This window comes from Cherax quadricarinatus, chromosome 28 (assembly GCF_038502225.1).
Source record: "Cherax quadricarinatus isolate ZL_2023a chromosome 28, ASM3850222v1, whole genome shotgun sequence".
NCBI lineage: Eukaryota > Metazoa > Arthropoda > Malacostraca > Decapoda > Parastacidae > Cherax > Cherax quadricarinatus.
The window spans coordinates 10,331,471-10,351,970 of record NC_091319.1 but is presented as its reverse complement, the minus strand read 5'-3'; the positions used below and the strand labels follow the sequence as shown (position 1 = coordinate 10,351,970).

General features: G+C 41.8%; 1 protein-coding gene and 1 long non-coding RNA gene across 2 annotated transcripts in view; both read right to left on the bottom strand.

Moving 5' to 3' along the window:
• Positions 1-12,507, bottom strand: part of LOC128693156 (extracellular matrix organizing protein FRAS1-like) — a 252,677-nt gene extending 240,170 nt beyond the window's left edge. The window contains exon 1 of the mRNA XM_070089393.1: positions 12,115-12,507. Coding sequence (XP_069945494.1) covers positions 12,115-12,199 — 85 coding nt within the window. The 5' untranslated portion in view covers positions 12,200-12,507. The remainder of the gene's footprint in view (positions 1-12,114) is intronic.
• A 1,702-nt stretch (positions 12,508-14,209) lies between these two features.
• LOC128693275 (uncharacterized) lies at positions 14,210-17,643 on the bottom strand. The gene is made up of 2 exons (XR_008407697.1): positions 17,537-17,643; positions 14,210-14,755 (listed from the first exon to the last, which is right to left on the bottom strand). It is a non-coding gene; the product is annotated as an uncharacterized lncRNA (long non-coding RNA).
• Positions 17,644-20,500: the final 2,857 nt, after the last annotated feature.

The window sequence follows — 20,500 nt, the reverse complement described above, 5'->3', positions numbered from 1 at the left end:
TTCCTGTTATTCCTTTATCACGCATTTTGTGCGCTATTACACCATGATCACACTTGTCCAAGGCTTATGCAAAGTCTGTGTATACGACATATGCATTTTGTTCGTCTTCTAGAGCATCCAGGACCTTGTCATAGTGGTCCAGTAGTTGGGACAGACAGGAGCGACCTGCTCTACACCCATGTTGCCCTCGGTTGTGTAACTGATGGGTATCTAGACGAGTGTATTACAAACCACACAACAGGTAAGGTTACTTAATATTGGCCAATTTTCATTGTGACTTTCCTGTGAGAGGCGTTGGGAAATACCACAAATGTAATAAATTGCTAAGTGTAATTATGTATCTAATGAAATAATGTTATTAATAATTATATACTAGTAGACAAAACAAAATACGTCAACAAGTCAACTTCACTTAGATTTTAATTATACAGTCCATTACATAGTTTAAGTCAGTATGTTTACTATGAAAATTTACGTCAGTGTATTTTCATAATAATCCAGGGTCTCGGAGCTAGTTGGGGAGCTGAGACGGTGGACATTGAAGGAGGGACATTGTTTGCGACTCCAGTGTTCCTAAAGTCACACAAGTCTCCAAGATACATCAACATCAACAAGTTACAATTTGTTTTTGTGTCAAGAGTTGCCCCCAGTGTGTGGGTGGAAGGTTAATTCCAGACTGTGTTCTCGTGAAATCCCCACATAATTCCTAACAAGGCTATTGCAACAATTAATTTACACTGTGTCTACATGTATTTATATATATATATATATATATGATGTAGCCCAGATTCCCCCCTCCTTTTCCTTTTTCTTACATATTTTTTTTTTTTTGCCTAGCTCCGTGATGATGGATACATCGTGTATGTTTATAAGCCAGCCTGAGAAATAGTAACTCCAGCTCGGCTGCAACGAAACCTCTGAAATCTTCGTAGCCGATGGACCTTCAAAAGAATACCTGACAATATCAATGCCCTACTGAAGTTTCCAAGCTCAGGCTGACTTCAACAAAGTATGATACCCGTCCTGAGTGTTGCAATACGACTGGGAAACGCAGCTAGCTTTTGTTTCCACTAAGTAATTATCATATAATATGAAAATTAGCTATATGATAGTAACTGTAATTAGAATAGGGTAGGACACAACAGCGGACTGCTGATGACTCCCATTTTTCTATATAAAAAAAAATTCATCAGGTCGTGCTGGGGACAGGAGAGTGTGGAGATATTATAGAAGCGGGAGGATCAGTAATTAGAGGTGCCAAAAAAGCATCACCACCCGAGAGTAATCAGTAAAGGTGTTAGTCGATGCATTACTCACTACCCAGGCAACCATTAGTACCTCTCTTGAGTGCTCCATCACCCTCCCCAGACACCCGAGACGTGTGTACTACAGTGTGCACCTTACTGTCTACTGCACTGTGTACACCAGACTGTGTACTCTAGATGTGTGCAATGGGTTGTGCACTGTTTATTGGACTTTGCAATACACTGTGTGTAATGACTGTGTGGACTGGTCTGCGGCACTGGACTGTGTAATGGACTATGTGGACTGGTCTGCGGCACTGGACTGTGTGTAATGGACTATGTGGACTGGTCTGCGGCATTGGCCTGTGTGTAATGGATTATATAGACCGAGAGGTGTGTTTAACAGACCTCTTTGTGGTCAGTTAATGGGTCCGCTTCACGTTTTACCGCTAATGAATGCCTTTATGTCGGTGACGAGCATTTAGACTGTCTGCGAGCAGTTGATGTATTGTAAAGGAATGCCGACTGTAGTTATGAGCGCAGCTGATGTATCGTAACGCAATGTCTATTATTGTTATCACTTAAAGGAATTTAAACTTGCGAAACGATCCGCAGAGAAAAAAAGCGCTAATGCGACAGTATATACAGGCAGATCATACATATTTTTCAAGGCTTTAGCTGTAATTGCGAATTGACTATTTTTTTTTTTGTCAGGCGAAATGGAAAGATTTCTCCGAGGTTAATCTTAATTACATAATGACCTGGTCAGTGGAAATTTGGTCAGGGTATGTACACCAAAAGGTACACAAATAACCCGCACATAAAAGAGAAGCTTACGACGACGTTTCGGTCCGACTTGGACCATTGACAAAGTCACACTAACAGAGGTGGAGCAGGACGGTATATTTCAGGTATATTTCTTTAGGCGTATATGTATGCTGGGAGTTTACTTTTATCCCTGTTTTAAAGATTAAACATTCTAGTCTGGTGGTGAATAGGTTACCTGCAGCCCCAACGACCTTAGTTAAGTCGGTACGCTTTAAACCCCATTAACCCACAAACCAGATTTGGTCATTTGCCAGACCTTTCACTGGCTTACCAGCCCACAACGAACTCCCTAAAGGCAGTCTTGCAACAGTGTTGACACATTCCAAATCATATAAAAAAAAGATTTGTTATGAGAACAGCAATCACAGACACAGGCATATTCAAGAACTCCTAGTTTGGAGATAAATGGTATAAAATACATTTATTGATAACGTTTCAATAAAGGATCGCAGTATACTGCATTGGATGTTAGTTGTAACATCCCTGAGGGACAGCAATAAAAACAAATGCTTATTATATATATTTATGTGAGGCTGATGCATGCAGGGGATGAGATGAAAAGCTGTAAGCCTTCTCCCTGAAAGCTGGCTGCCTTGGATCAAACGTCTAGCGCAAGCTGGACGCCAAGGTATTGTCCAGTGTGGTGAGAATGGTAAGGCACTGCGTACCTTGTTCCAAGGTTCGTAGGTTCGAGTCTCCTTCAGCCAGAGATCAGTGTTTGTGTATATTTCGCCTGCTCTTGCGAATTCCTTGCATGCATATATATATATATATATATATATATATATATATATATATATATATATATATATATATATATATATATATATATATATGCAGAATAACCACTGTGAAAAATAGTGAAACTCCAAGCGCTTTCGTGATTTCTCACATTATCAAAGAATGATGGAGACTCGATCCTCCACATCACCTGATCTCAAGGAAGTAAATTGCTCATCGGAAGATGGAGAGAAGAGTTGAGAAGAGTTTGGCCAGGACAGTTACTGAACAGCAGGATGGGTAGCTGACCTGTTTCTTCTTTAGCAAAATTGGATATGTAATTGTATACAACTGGAGCTAAGTAATTTTGTTTTGCAAAACTGACTACATCAGCAATGTGCTGCTACCCTATTCTAAATACTATGATAGAGAGAGAGAGAGAGAGAGAGAGAGAGAGAGAGAGAGAGAGAGAGAGAGAGAGAGAGAGAGAGAATCATACAAAACAAACAGGAACATACAAATTAAAGTCAACATAACGATGCGATATTTGCAAACAAAAAACTTACCAGGATATACACTTAGCAATTTTCCTGACGCAAGAAAATTAAGTGATCACCTACCGACTCTAATTGTGTGTGTGTGTGTGTGTGTGTGTGTGTGTGTGTGTGTGTGTGTGTGTGTGTGTGTGTGTGTGTGTGTGTGTGTGTGTGTGTATACTCACCTAGTTGAGGTTGCAGTGGTCGAGTCCTAGCTCCTGGCCCCGCCTCTTCACTGGTCGCTACTAGGTCACTCTCCCTGAACCGTGAGCTTTATCATACCTCTGCTTAAAGCTATGTATGGATCCTGCCTCCACTACATCGCTTCCCAAACTATTCCACTTACTGACTACTCTGTGGCTGAAGAAATACTTCCTAACATCCCTGTGATTCATCTGTATCTTCAACTTCCAACTGTGTCCCCTTGTTACTGTGTCCAATCTCTGGAACATCCTGTCTTTGTCCACCTTGTCAATTCCTCTCAGTATTTTGTATGTCGTTATCATGTCCCCCCTATCTCTCCTGTCCTCCAGTGTCGTCAGGTTGATTTCCCTTAACCTCTCCTCGTAGGACATACCTCTTAGCTCTGGGACTAGTCTTGTTGCAAACCTTTGCACTTTCTCAAGTTTCTTTACGTGCTTGGCTAGGTGTGGGTTCCAAACTGGTGCCGCATACTCCAATATGGGCCTAACGTACACGGTGTACAGGGTCCTGAACGATTCCTTATTAAGGTGTCGGAATGCTGTTCTGAGGTTTGCTAGGCGCCCATATGCTGCAGCCGTTATTTGGTTGATGTGCGCTTCAGGAGACGTGCCTGGTGTTATACTCACCCCAAGATCTTTTTCCTTGAGGTTTGTAGTCTCTGGCCCCCTAGACTGTACTCCGTCTGCGGTCTTCTTTGCCCTTCCCCAATCTTCATGACTTTGCACTTGGTGGGATTGAACTCCAGGAGCCAATTGCTGGACCAAGTCTGCAGCCTGTCCAGATCCCTTTGTAGTTCTGCCTGGTCTTCGATCGAATGAATTCTTCTCATCAACTTCACGTCATCTGCAAACAGGGACACCTCAGATTCTATTCCTTCCGTCATGTCGTTCACAAATACCAGAAACAGCACTGGTCCTAGGACTGACCCCTGTGGGACCCCGCTGGTCACAGGTGGCCACTCTGACACCTCGTCACGTACCATGACTCGCTGCTGTCTTCCTGACAAGTATTCCCCGATCCATTGTAGTGACTTCCCTGTTATCCCTGCTTGGTCCTCCAGTTTTTGCACTAATCTCTTGTGTGGAACTGTGTCAAACGCCTTCTTGCAGTCCAAGAATATGCAATCCACCCACCCCTCTCTCTCTTGTCTTACTGCTGTCACCATGTCATAGAACTCCAGTAGGTTTGTGACACAGGATTTCCCGTCCCTGAAACCATGTTGGCTGCTATTGATGAGATCATTCCTTTCTAGGTGTTCCACCACTCTTCTGATAATCTTCTCCATGATTTTGCATACTATACATGTCAATGACACTGGTCTGTAGTTTAGTGTTTCATGTCTGTCTCCTTTTTTAAAGATTGGGACTACATTTGCTGTCTTCCATGCCTCAGGCAATCTCCCTGTTTCGATAGATATATTGAATATTGTTGTTAGGGGTACACATAGCACCTCTGCTCCCTCTCTCAATACCCATAGGGAGATGTTATCTGGCCCCATTGCCTTTGAGGTATCTAGCTCGCTCAGAAGCCTCTTCACTTCTTCCTCGGTTGTGTGCACTGTGTCCAGCACTTGGTGGTGTACCCCACCTCTCCATCTTTCTGGAGCCCCTTCTGTCTCCTATGTGAACACTTCTTTGAATCTCTTGTTGAGTTCCTCACATACTTCACGGTCATTTCTTGTTGTCTCTCTTCCTTCCTTCCTTAGCCTGATTACCTGGTCCTTGACTGTCGTTTTCTTCCTGATGTGCTGTATAACAGTTTCGGGTCAGATTTGGCTTTCGCTGCTATGTCGTTGGGCCTCCCTTATCTGTGCATATTCATTTCTGGCTCTACGTGTGTGTGTACTTACCTAGTTGTGATTGCAGGGGACGAGTCATAGCTCCTGGCCCCGCCTCTTCACTGGTCGCTACTGGGTCACTCTCCCTGAACCATGAGCTTTATCATACCTCTGCTTAAAGCTATGTATGGATCCTGCCTCCACTACATCGCTTCCCAAACTGTTCCACTTCCTGACTACTCTGACTGAAGAAATACTTCCTAACATCCCTGTGATTCATCTGTGTTTTCTTCAACTTCCGACTGTGTCCCCTTGTTGCTGTGTGTGTGTGTGTGTGTGTGTGTGTGTGTGTGTGTGTGTGTGTGTGTGTGTGTGTGTGTGTGTGTGTGTGTGTGTGTGTGTGTGTGTGTGTGTGTGTGTGTACATTAGTGTATATACCCTATTTGTGGTTATTATATCTCCTCTCTTCCTCCTAACGTATTACGAGGAAATTTCAAGCTCCTGAGAGGGAAAAGATGCACCGTAAGATATATATCTCTGGGTATACATACCATGAGTTTATTTAGATATATATTTTAGGGATTAAAGTATTCTTGACTAGTAGAGTGCTTGTGAAATGCAGACTTAATGACCACTGCGTAATGACAGATATTTAAACCTAAAGGAAAGAAAAAGGTGCAGAACGTTTCGTGGTGTCTCGCTAAATCATGCCTCTCCCTGATATAGTTTTACACAGAGAGACGTTGTCACAATAAAAACTTGTCCTCTACCGTAGGCAGTAAGGATTTATATACAGGCATTAACTAATTAAACCTAACAAATCAACTAATCCGGTATTTTTTTGTTCAGCCTTCACTAGTAACTCATTACTTTAACTTAAAACCATTTTGCTGCATTTCCTCGATTTTTTTTTATTTTATATTTACGTATCTGATATTAACATAGGTGAGTGGAGGAGAGGTAGCGTGGAGGCTGAGTAATAGTGCATCAAAAGGCAGGGTTATGCTTGCTCTATTTTAACTCGGCGCTCCCATGTTGTAAACACTCCGTCAGAGTCACAGCCAAGCTTCACACTCGCCATCACACACCCACTAATCAATATTTCACACATACCTCACATTCACCCTTCCATTACCAATGCACACTAGGAATCCAATGCTAATCCACTAGGAATCCAGTACAAATTCACTAGGAATCCAGTACAAATTCACTAGGAATCCACTATAAATGTACTAAGAATCAATTATGTCCTCTCCTTTGATTTTTTTTAATATAACTACAAATGAAGACATTTTGCTTAAAAGGAAACCATGACTTCATTTTTTTTAACAAAACTGAGGACATCATCTCATCATCATCGTGCTGCTGCTGCTGCTGCTGCTGCTGCTGCTGCTGCTGCTGCTGCTGCTGCAGGTAGGATGGAAGGATGGGCGAAATAAATTAAGAATAGTTCATTCTCACACTACGAGCAGCGTTCACATTTAAGCGTTGCATGTTTAATTTTTCTTAGCCATCAGCGTTGCTTGTTACATTTTTTTAGCCATCAGCGTTGCCTGTTTCATTTTTCTCAGCCATCAGGCGCTGCCTGTTTCATTTTTCTCAGCCATCAGGCGCTGCCTGTTTCATTTTTCTCAGCCATCAGGCGTTGCCCGTTTCATTTTTCTCAGCCATCTCGTCAACTGTATCGCGTTTTTTTTTTCAATCTGCTTATCCGTGATTAAATGTAGTAACCTTTTGGAGCTTAGTTCCTAGGCCTTTTGTGTACCCATATGCTCTTGCGCTACCGTCCACAGGATGGATATGGGGTGCACAATAAACTAGCCACTTCGGTGGCAAACTCGATTAAATGCTCATTTTTATGGGTTTATGTGACCTAATGTGAAATAACGAGAACAGGACTAGGAAAAATTGACAGAGAAATAATGTGTTGCAGGAAGATAGATTTTTAAACAAACTTTAATACAAACTTAGATTAATGCAACTTACACCCGCAGTGCGCTGCTGTCCTACTTTCTATGATAATTACACTTTGGGAACAAAAGCTATGTTTCCGCCAGGAACTGGGGAAAAGGAACTGGGCCAGGGAGGGGGAGCAAGGGGATTAGAATAACCTAAAATGTGAGATAAAAACTCTTCTCTCTTGTAATTAAGTAATTTAATCAGAGAATTCGTCTTGACGCTAAAAATTCTTTCGTAATTGTCTTCATAACAGTAAGAGACAGAGGAGGAAAACACGACACAGGATATAGAAAACAAGAGACAATGAGACACTATGGGAATGGTCCCAAATCTGCACACAGAAATCACTCCCTACGAAAGCAAAAGACTAGGCAGACGGGGTGGCTTGAGTACACTACAAGAAAACATAAGTGTACGGGGCCCAAGACTGTTCAACAGCTTTGAGCAGATCCCTAAATCAGTGCCCTATCAGCAGGGCTGCAGTTCGTATGTTGAACTGCGTGTGGCCAGTAGTGCAGATTTCTAATGGGAATGATAATAACACTCACTTTTACCTATTTAATTTAAAGTTTGTCCACACAGAATGTGAAAGACTAGAGCCTCGTTATAAGCAGAAATCTGAGGCAGCGACTAAGGGTACGTGATACAGCTAATATATAATCTGGATTTATATCAAGAAATATAAGTAATATGAGTCCAAAGGTTATCCTATAGCTTATAAACATTATTAGTAAGTAAATTTTATGTCTCACTTATTGTACCTATGCTACTGAATGAATGCACTGGAGCATATACAGAGAAGGATGTTTAAAACAATCCACTGTATAATCTTACATACGAAGATAGACTGAGAACCGTGAACCTTCGCTCTCTTTAAAGACGTGGAATGATGAGGCTGAGGTATACAAGTTAAAGACAGCTATAAATAAAGACGATATAATATACCAAGAGTACCTTATAAAAGAAATAGGAAGGATATAGTTCAGCCGATGACGGAAAAATTCTCAATCTCACGGCCTCGTTTCAGAATCTGAGGATTATGCGTCTCATCCGTTGTTCCTTTAAACAAGAAAGACTCGGAACAATTAATCAAAATGAATAAATTTAAATTTAGAGAGAATATAGGAAAATACTGGTTTAACAGTAAAGTTATAAAGTAATAGTACAATCTTACAAGTAGAATCATTCAAGCTAACACTTTGGGTGGCTCTAAATATAGGTTGTCCTTATGTATACTGCGAGTGAAAAGGATTCAATTTGAAGACTTTCCTAACATGGGCTAGCAGACCTACTGCTGTGCTCCTCAATTATATTCCTATGCAGAAGGATGATGGAAACAACGAGAGGGTGATGGAGACAGTAAAAAAACAAATGGTGAGGGGGCCAAGAGACAGGGTGAGGAGGACAGGAGACAGGATAAGAGAGAAAAAGAGACAGGGTGAGGGGGGACAAGAGATAGGGTGAGGGGTGACAAGACACAGGTTAAGTACTGAGACAAGAGACGGAGGGTAAGGGATAAAGGAAACAGGGCGAAGAAGAGAGACAACTAGAGACACAGAGTAAGGGAGACAGCAGAGTGGAGCCAGCAGTAAAGCCATCAGTGACAGCAACAACTGGTGGTGATGGCACCCGCCTCTCTTCACTTCTCGGCACTTATCTTCCTTTTTCCTTCCCGCTTCCTCGGCGCCTCCTAGATCTACCCATTAGGTATATCTAAATGAAAAATCTGGCGGCTAGTTTGGTTAGGGTGCGGATTCATGAGCTACCAGTTGTTTTTGTTCCAACTTGAAGAACGGGGCGGTTGTTTATTTTAGCCTTGTCAGGTATCTCGACGTTGTTTTCCCAAGAGCTAATTTTCCTGAGCAGCGGCGGAAACTGCTTGTGGTGGCGATGGAGAACTTGGTGCTGGCGTCAGCCACCTTCTGATGGCTAACAAATGTAGGCTTGAGGGGTCAGAGGCAACAACAGCCTCATTGATCACTCACTATTATCCACTATTATTATTAGTTATTATTACTATTATATACCAGCAGTTCCCAACCTGTGGTCCCCAAAGGTAGTACTGGGGGTCCGTGAGTCAAATTCAAAATTTCAAGGCAGTAAGAACTATTTCGTTGAACAGGAAAGTTTCTTAATACTGGCATTTATTTAAATACAAACTCAGTTACGGAAGTCTTTCAACTGAGAGGTGAAACTGGGAAAACGAGTTAGTTGTTAGTTAATAAAAATCGGCTTGTTGAGTAGACAGACCTTTTCAAAAACCTGGGGTCCATGGGAAAATTAAATTAAATAAAAGGGGCCCTTGATGGTGAAAAGGTCGGGAACCACTGTTATATACTAATGACACACATACCAGTGGACGAAGGACAAAAGACACAGCAATCTACAAACGGAGACAGAAGGAATCCAGACGAGGACTACGGAATATCCCGAGGCCACCGGAGAACTGTCTTGTATCTTACAGATAAAACGATATACGAACACGTCGTCTTGCGCCCACAGTGAGAACACGACCACCACTACCACACCACAGCCGTGGCCACCCACATCCAGCGGAATTCCCCCAAACACCTAAATGTCCGCAAGACTCCCACATAAAAGGGAGACAGATGACACGCCAACATCATGGAATCCGCTGGGAGACGGAACACCAGACGCTTGTACAACTCAACTATTTAGTCAAATCCTGTATGCCTATTACACTTTAGGCCTATGGCCTCATTAATTTAAGAATATTATTGCTATTATTATATACATGGAAAGCGCTCATCCATAAGTGGTCATTATTATTACTATTATACCTGTTATTTTTACTATTATTACTATTATTGGTCCTATTGTGCGTAGGAAATGGGTGGTAATCAGGTATAAACCAAGGGGAAGGTAGCTACAATTCCTTGGATCAAGAGCCCATGACGAGCATCATGGCACCTTCCTCGAAGGGAATGTATGTATAGCCATCATGTGATACGAGACGTGAGTCATAACTTGTGATTTAGGAGGTAAAAAAAGGGAAGTGTAGCTCCCGTGTAGAGGGAGGCAATGGCAGAGAGCAGGGTAGAGGAAGTGGCAGTGCCGGGGAGGGGGAGTGGCAGACAGCCCGTTAGGGTTGTAGCAGACAGCCGGAGTGGCAGGCAGTCGGGGAGGGGTAGTGGCAGACAGTCGGGGAGGGGTAGTGGCAGACAGTCGGGGAAGGGTGGCGTCAGACAGCCAGGGAAGAGTTGTGGCAGACACAGCCAGGAAGGGGCGGAGGCAAACACAGCCAGAGAAGGGTGGTGACAGGCAGCCAGGCAGACACCGGGAGGAGCAGAGTCAGACAGTGAAAGGGGCAGAAGCAGACAGGGAGAGTGGAAGGGACAGTAAGAGGGGCAGTGGCAGACAGTGAGAGTGCAGCGGCAAAGTGGTAGGGGCAGACAGTGAGAGAGGCAGCGGCAGACAGGGAGAGTGGTAGGGCAGACAGAGCCTGGAGTCACGTTACTTCATACACGGGGAAATTAGCCGCTCTCAAATGTTTTTGTTCTCAGTGATGAGACGGAGCGACGGCAGCCAGCAGGGAAGGGAAAATACAAATAAAGGAGAGAAAGAGAGAGAGAGAGAGAGAGAGAGAGAGAGAGAGAGAGAGACAGGCACAACTAAAGTATGAAACACACTAACAAACGACTGGAGAGGTACGGTACTTATCTATTTGTGCTTGTAGGGGTCAAGTCACAGCTCCTGGCCCCGCCTCTCCGGTGATAACGACAGTGTGTAGATAAAGGCATATGCACAGTTCAAGACATTTATTTAGGGCACGTTTCGCCACAAATGGCTTCTTCACGAACGAAGAAGCCACTTGTGGCGAAACGTTTCCCCAATAAATGTGTTGAACTGTGCATATGTGTCTTCATCTACACTCTCCCCCCCCCCTCCCCAGCACTTTCTTTGAATTCTGAAGCCAGTGAGTCATGTGTCCTTGCCCGGCCTGGTCCCACTTGTTGCTGCAGAAGTCTTCAACACGGGAACCTTGACGGTAGCCTTACTGACTTCCTAACCAACCTGATGACACCTGTTACATCACAAGACGAGCAGCCATCACCAATTCCAAACATCACTATTATCACTTACTCATTAATGAACGGACTGGTAATTAAAAAAAAAAAAACTCAGCATAAACAGTTATAATAGAGAGCGCTAAACCCGTTGGAGCCACAGCGTCTGGGGAATGCAAAGTAATAAATTTTAATCCAAGGGGAAGGTACTCCAGTATCTTTTATCAAGAGCCCTTCAGTGTGATTATATAAAAGTTGTGACCCACACTGTTGTACAAGTGTCTCATTCTTCAACTTGTCGGTTTTCTGAACCATTTTCATCACACAAACGAAGTCCCTTGATTCCGGTGAAGAATTTCCAAATCCAAGTTACCCGTCCGTTCCTTGGATTGACTCTTGATTTCTTCCTATTTTTCTGGCCTTTTCTCCAAGTCTGACTGGCGTTGTATAACACATGCAGGTTCAGCGTCTCCTCCTCCATGAATGAAACAATTTCCTGGATCCCACACGTAAGCTTTTTCTCATCCTTCAAATCACACTGTCGCTCCCATGCAGATGCTCTTATTGCGATAAAATACTGTGCCATGTAAGTAAAATGTGGAACAAAACTAAAAATAACGAGAATGATATAGGGTAGATGGTAGAGAAGAACAGAGAAGTTGAATAAAGACGGAACCACCACCACCTATGAACATACACGAAGGTCGTGTCCCTTGGAAGGGAAGCCCCTCACCTTACAAACACTCACCGTGTAGCTGACACTCAAGGGAAAACCTAGAGCTGTAATGTTATAAAAAACTAGAATAAAAGCAACATACCTTCCGCAGCTGCTGGAGTGACGACGGCGAGGCAGACAACCACATAGCAGACGACGCCTCCTATAACCCTCCAGCTGCTGGCCATCTTCTTTACTGGCTATAACTTTGTTGTTATATTTCCAGCACGTTTCAAACCGCACTTATCTTAACCTTTAAAGCAAATCGAACTTTTCGTTTATCTTCTAAAGCAATAAGGACGCTTTGCCACTGTGCATATTTGTAAGTTTACTAATGTCTGAAAGATTTATTTTTGTTCACAAATCTAATCGTAGTTCGTACTTAGATGACACAGTGCGTAGATGACGCAGTACGTATGTGACACAATGCGCACGTGACGTAGTACTTAGTTCACTTACGCGTAGGTACCGCACGTTTCGTTTTTTTTTTTTTCACCTGCGAAGTAAAATAAGTCAAATGGTATCTTTACCTTTGATGGATTTCGAGCTCTTCTATCCCCGGAGCCCGGCGTTGGAACTCATATATATATATATATATATATATATATATATATATATATATATATATATATATATATATATATATATATATATATATATATATATATATATATATATATATTATATATAATATATATATATATATATATATATATTATATATAATATATATATATATATATATATATATTATATATAATATATATATATATATTATATATATATATATTATATATAATATATATATATATATATATATATATTATATATATTATATATAATATATATATATATATATATATATATATATATATATATATATATATATATATATATATATCGATATATATAATCAATGCACCACGCAGAAACAGGCGGGTATATACAGAAAAAGATCGTAGTCAGCAGGATTCGTACAGAATAAAATAGCTTGAAACCATGCTTGAGGCCCAGTGTGCCCGGGCTGGGAAAACAAACATGGCTTGTAAACCAGGCTGCCCAGATTTTCAAGCATTTGTGGCCGAGTGGTGAAGAGCGTCACTTGGGAATTTTGCCAGTCTTCCTGTAGAGAGTTCGAATCCTGCTGGCTGCGATGTATGTATGTATATGTGTGTGTAAATATATATATATATATATATATATATATATATATATATATATATATATATATATATATATATATATATATATATATATATATATATATATATATATATATATGTCCGCTGCAGAGCAGAAAGGATAGTCTTCAGTATAATGGTCAAAGCAGTACCTGAAGGGTTTATCTATGGGTTTTCATCTGTCCTCTTGTGTGTACTCTGGCGAGGCTTATGGCTGCTGCAGCAACACCGCCACCTTATCAAGCTCTGCATCAAATTAATGTGTCGGACAGGTATATGTATATCAACCAGGTTACTATGCTCCAGACTCATGTAGATATGGCAAGGTTAACATGTGTAATTGTCTATACAACACCCTCTGTATGAATGTACACCGTGTTTACAACACTTCTTACCACTCTCACAATTTTATTACCTCAAGCTTTACGGTCGAGCCGTTTTTACTACGAGATATTACAATGATATTTAAGATAAGTATATAATTAATGTGAGGAGGACTTATTTTCTTTATATTACGCTGTGTAAAAGCTGCTTCACAGAATTCGTCTCTTCTTATCTCTAAAGTTTTCGTTTACAACTTGGAAAAGCCAAATCTGGTCGGTTTCAATTTTTCGGCGCTGATTTAGTGCCATCTGGTTAATTTTATACAGACTTATTCCTTTTTTTGAGTCAGTGCAATAACTTAAAGCCTATTCTCATCAGCTTCAAACTTACAACACTGGCGTATCCCACTTAGAAGGTTGGGATTATTTTAGATTGTAGGGGTCAATTTATCGATTTATTATTAGAATTATATATTTTTTCCGTCAAATAACTTTGTTTGCCTCTTCTGAACGGCTTCAGTCGTTAATGACTGTACCTTGGTATCTTTTAAGCTTAGGCTATAAGTACAATTTTTCCAGTTTACAAATATTCGGTAGTTAATAAACTTATAATTGTTGGATTCCGATCAATAACTAGATAATGCATTTTTATACCGACTTCAAGCCTAAATCCTGATATATTTTATTTAGACAAGTTTGGATTTTGGGGTAAGTGCCATCCCAATTTTATTAAGATTTGAAAAAAAAATGGTTATACCCAAAATTTTATCATGTACATAAACTATATTATACTGTTTACCAAAATATTTAAAAGCACGACTGGAATGTTAATCATAAAATACGCCACGACATAATGTTGCCAAGAAACAATAATACAGGCTTGTAATATGGGTACGGCAAAAAAAATAAAAGAGAATTTCACCACAATATGCAAAAAATAATCCACAGATAAGACGCTACGAGGTGGAGTTAAGGTACGGGTATATAAATAGTGTAAATGTCCAGTTCACAACCCACTAAGATACAGAGTAAGTAGCCTAATAAGCGAGACTAGAGGGCGTCGGCCTGTTTCTCCATGTCGCATGTCTCAGTGCCCCGAGTGATAACTATCTAACAATGATATATTTTCTCAAGGCTATCCGGCACTGAAATAGTATAATTTCGCCTCTGACATGCTAAACGAAAAACTCTGAGGTGCTGTATCGCAAGACATCTTCGGCGTACTCGCGTTCCAGCTCAGCCTGAAAATAAAGAGAAAATGGCGTTAACATTGATGTGTCAATATTAATATTAACAATAAATGACATTATGTGAGAATATGTGGGGAAGGCAGATGACAGAAAACTCGTTAAGTACATACTATTATTTTCTTGCATTGTACAGGCGGAAAGAGAGAGTACTTATAATAGTAATTGCGGTGCGTTTGCGGTTGCGTCTTCTACCTTCCCTATAATTACAGACAAGACCAGGTATATCTCCTTGCGTAAGGGTGAAAAATTATCACTGTAGGTTCAGTTAATTAAATGTTATCACAGGTAAATCTTTCTCAAGCGCTCACAGAGGCGCACACAAACATCGCCACTATTGTCCGTCACACAAGGCACTGATTGGCTTGTGCTGACCTGGACGTGAGGGCTGCTAGTCTGCACATTGCTAACAAGGTCATTCACGTGAAGATATAACCGTGCTGTGCCGTATATTCAGCGACAAGAGAGGGTAACGTCACTTTTTTTTTGCGGTGCAAGAAGGCTGCTTAGAGCCCCAAGTTTTTGTTGATGTTATGAGTATGACGCCTTAAGCCGCTACGCTGTATACTGTATGCAGCCAAGTGGAGGCTTGTTTTTGTTCACTCTCCATCCAGTCACCCTTCTTCCCTACATACTGTACATCCATCATTCCTTCCACTCCCTTTCCTGCCTCTCTCTCTCTCTCTCTCTCTCTCTCTCTCTCTCTCTCTAAGACATGAGAAGATAAGGGGAAATAATCAGATTTGATCCAGTTCCTTGGATCTAGAACCATCTGGTATTAAACCCCCCAGCCCTGAAGGGTTATATGTTTTAGTAACAAGACAAATGGAGGGCTGGATTAAGGGTGAGGTCAGCTACCCGTGGTGTTGGCTCACATATTCAAGACGCCAAAAATATGAAAGCCAGGAAAGAGAACTTAAATACAAGAAATTTCATGTTCAATAAGTTAAAATGTTATGTTACATTCATTACATTATAATAAAGAGGTATACAATTTATCTTTATTGGGCCAAATAGAAAACCAGTTTTATTATGCCTCCACTAGAGTTGAACAAATATTTTCAAGAAGATCGGTACCTGTCTGCCAGGGAAACCCAAATTTCTTTCGACTTTACACTGCCTTCTGAAAACTAAATGTAAATTATGTGATCAGGCATATGGTCACTCTCTTGAACACTATGTGCTTAATTGTCCACTTATTGAGGAATACAGAGACAGACAGTATAATAACCTATGTGACATGTCAAGATATCTTATTAATGAAAATAAGATACCAGATATACTAAGCAAATTTCCTAAATTTGCTTGTAACAGATAAGTGAACTATAGATATGTAGATATAAATCCATATGTATTCCTGTTAACCCGTTGGGGCCTAGTTCCTGGGCCTTTTGTGTATCCACATGCTCTCGCGCTACCGTCCACAGGATGGATATGGGGTGCACAATAAACTAGCCACTTCGGTGGCAAAATCTAAAATCTAATCTTCTGAAAACTCACTTGGATTGGTATGTTAGGCTTAATGCTTAGACAAACTCTCGTAACTCGTCAAAGGTATGGACTACATGAGTCCTTAAACCTGCAACACATATATATAACAATTACATTACTTTAAACAATAAAAATACAGCCCTTTTTAAGTGTTGTTTAGCCACCCAACACAAGGGAGGTAATTCTCTTGAAAGCATAGAGAAGAATAACCTAATACAATGTATACAAAACTTACTTAAGAAGATACTAAAAGGCTTCAATATCCATTGTATTGTAAGGCGTTGGTTTAGAAAGACACGTAAGCAAACACTATGACATATTTATTAGAAAACGTTTCGGTCCTGGGACCTTGATCATTTCTAACCGTTAGAAGTGATCAAGGTCCCAGGACCGAAACGTTTTCTAATAAATATGTCATAGTGTTTGCTTACGTGTCTTTCTAAACCAACTTGTCGGTATTTATTACCAAGGTTTATACCATTGTAAGGCGTAGAGTGCGGCGCGGCATGACAAAAACCGTAGAAATGGCAGATGATCAAAGGTTTTATTAATAGGGATCTGAATACATAAATTCAAGAAAGAACTGGAAAGAAGGGATTCCAATTATAAAAGTTAACATTTAACAATAAGGCAGATGCCAACAATTCACATACAGTATAAGAGACAAGTGGAACACGTTAGCACCCAAGAATAACTGGCACATATATGAGTGATAATGAATGTATATAAATGGAAGGCTGCCTCCCAAGGGTAAACCGATCTTCTGCGCTTTCTTTTATAATTATGCCATTAAGATGGCCTTGTTTTTGTTGTAATTAGAAGTATTTGCATTAATAGAAACACTAACTCCTCAATTTTCTCCCTCTCCATTCCCATTATCCTTCTCTTTGTCTTGATTGTATTTTGCTTTCACCGATGACAGCAGAGAATCTGATTTCTCACATCATTGTTCAAGTTAAATGATTCTTCACACCCGTCGTCCAGTGCTCCTGCCGACCTCCCACACCTGACACTCGTCCACAAGTCTTCCCGCACCATTTACACATGCCACGACGCGCATACCTTCAACATATGCCCATTTGACACGTTCACGCCACTACAAGACCCAGAGTGCCACAGTGCCATCCCTACACCCACAGCAATACATCCATCCACCACTACATCCAGAGTAACACACTCGCCACCACCCATTAATATACTGGGATACATTACATAACATGTACTGCAACCGCACTCACCACTATCACACAATGATCAATCACAATTATATCTTTTGTACAATACCTATGTGCGAAACAGTCTAGTACTGGCATCCATGTCACTTTCATGATGACTCCCAAGACGGTAGCGCGATGACAGGTTACTGTCATGACGACACCCTGGTCTCTGCCATAATGATACTCAGGTTTATTGTATGATGACACTTAAGTTACGTCATGACGACACTCAAGGTTTCAAAACAACGAGGAGCAAAAAGAATGAGTTAAATCACCCTCCCAAACTGCTAGTTCCCCAAGTGAAGGTGACTGCAACGAGTGGTAACGAAAACCTTCACAACTAGTGAAGTAAGCAGAGGCTGGTGGTACAACAGGCTTGAGGTAGAAACTGGTACTGAGTGGTACCTCATAGCTGGAACTACAGATATTCAGGCAGACTTATGAACTGTATAATACCTAGCCAATGAGGGAAGCACTACTACTGCTATTACTAATAATAAAAATTATATAATAAAAATAAGCCCTAAACCCGAAAGGGCCATGTAGGTACTAAGTAAAAATCTTGTGATCATACACATCACGCACAATTTGTTCTCTTGGCTTATTAAGGTACAATGTGAACTCGTCATGGAGCAAAAGAGGTGAGATATAAATTACCTGAGAGGTTTAAAGTTTCTTTGAAGGTAATGTGAAAGACAATTCATCAACAATGACCACTATAGCAGGGTTTAGTGGAGAATACTTGATTAGTTTTAGGGAATCCTGGGTTCAACAACCTGCATATATTATACATTGGTCACTGTTGAGTCTCTCTCCCAGTCACTGGTAAATGTCTCCAGAGTGTGTTTGTGGTGGTGGGAAGGAAGCTTGGAGTGAGGGATGGAGAGAGACATGAGATCACCTCCATTCTCCCTTGCTTGTGATGTTATCTGGTGGTGGTAGCCTTCTCCCTCCCACTGCCCCTCTCACACACATTAGCCCGTGATTGAGTGTCGTGGCGTAGACCAAGACGACATCTGCTCCCTCCTTGTTCTCCTTCACGCCTCTCACGCGTCACCAGTCTCCCCTCACCCATCACTAGTCTTCCCTCACCCATCACTAGTCTCCCCTCACCCGTCAACAGGAAGCCGTCACTCTCCTTCCGTGTCCCCTTCTTCACTCGGAGCCCCACCCTCTGCCCCTCCATCAGTCTCTCTCTCCCTCCTGGTTAGCCTGACTCACCCACACCAAACAACAACAGTAAGCTCCCTCACGACCTTCAGCCCAGAACTCGCCACCTTTGATCTATCAGACTGTTTATGTTAGTATGGTATTCCTGTCTCTTATGTTTTGGTGCAACATCTTCCCTGTCTGCTTCTTCATCTGAAAGAATTGACTTGGCTGCTCGCTTGCTCACCTGCCTACCACAGGTCAGTTATGCTTGCCAGTAGTGCAATTTGGGTCAGGTTGTCTAAGCCAGGTTGACGAAGTGTAAATTCAAACAGCCAGCCCATCGGTTTGCCTGCATATCCACCGGTCTGCCTGTCGCCTACCCACTACCAGAATGCCCAGTGACCTGCCTGCCTGCCACCCTCTCAATTGTGCTTGCCAATACCGTTATGTCTGATCCTCTCAAGCTACTGTCGGTCCGCTGCTCCTTGTTCTCCTTAATTTATAATTGCATGATACTTACATTATTATTATTATTATTATTGTAATTATCTAGTGGTGAGGTCATGGCTGGTGCTGGTAGGGTGGCTGTGATGATGATAGTAATATACTGTGTGTGTGTGTGTACTCACCTATTTGTACTCACCTATTTGTGGTTGCAGGGGTCGATTCACAGCTCCTGGCCCCGCCTCTTCGCTGATTGCTACTAGGTCCTCTCTCTTCCTGCCCCATGAGCTCTATCATACCTCGCCTTAAAACTATGTATGGTTCCCGCCTCCACTACGTCACTTTCTAGGCTATTCCACGGCCTGACTACTCTATGACTGAAGAAATACTTCCTAACATCCCTTGGATTCATCTGAGTCTTCAACTTCCAATTGTGACCTCTTGTGTCTGTGTCCCTTCTCTGGAACATCCCGTCTTTGTCCACCTTGTCTATTCCACGCAGTATTTTATATGTCGTTATCATGTCTCCCCTGACCCTCCTGTCCTCTAGTGTCGTCAGGCCGCTTTCCCTCAACCTTCCTTCGTAGGACAATCCCCGTAGCTCTGGGACTAGTCTTGTTGCAAACCTTTGCACTTTCTCTAATTTCTTGACGTGCTTGACTAGGTGTGGATTCCAAACTGGTGCTGCATACTCCAGTATGGGCCTGACGTAAATGGTATACAGAGTCTTGAGCGAATCCTTACTGAGGTATCGGAACGCTATCCGTAGGTTTGCCAGGCGCCCGTATGCTGCAGCAGTTATCTGATTGATGTGCGCCTCAGGAGATATGCTCGGTGTTATACTCACCCCCAGATCTTTTTCCTTGAGTGAGGTTTGCAGTCTTTGGCCATCTAAACTATATTGTGTCTGCGGTCTTCTTTGCCCTTCCCCAATCTTCATGACTTTGGATTTGGGAGGGTTAAATTCAAGGAGCCAGTTGCTGGACCAGGCTTGTAGCCTGTCCAGGTCTCTTTGTAGTCCTGCCTGATCCTCATCCGATTTGATTCTTCTCATTAACTTCGCATCATCTGCAAACAAGGACACTTCAGCGTCTATCCCTTCCGTTGTCGTTCACATATATCAAGAACAGTGTACTCACCTATTTGTGGTTGCAGGGGTCGAGTCACAGCTCCTGGCCCCGCCTCTTCGCTGATTGCTACTAGGTCCTTTCTCTCCCTGCCCCATGAGCTCTATCATACCTCGCCTTAAAACTATGTATGGTTCCTGCCTCCACTACATCCCTTTCTAGGCTATTCCATGGCCTGACTACTCTATGACTGAAGAAATACTTCCTAACATCCCTTTGATTCATCTGAGTCTTCAACTTCCAATTGTGACCTCTTGTGTCTGTGTCCCATCTCTGGAACATCCCGTGTGTGTGTGTGTGTTTGTGTG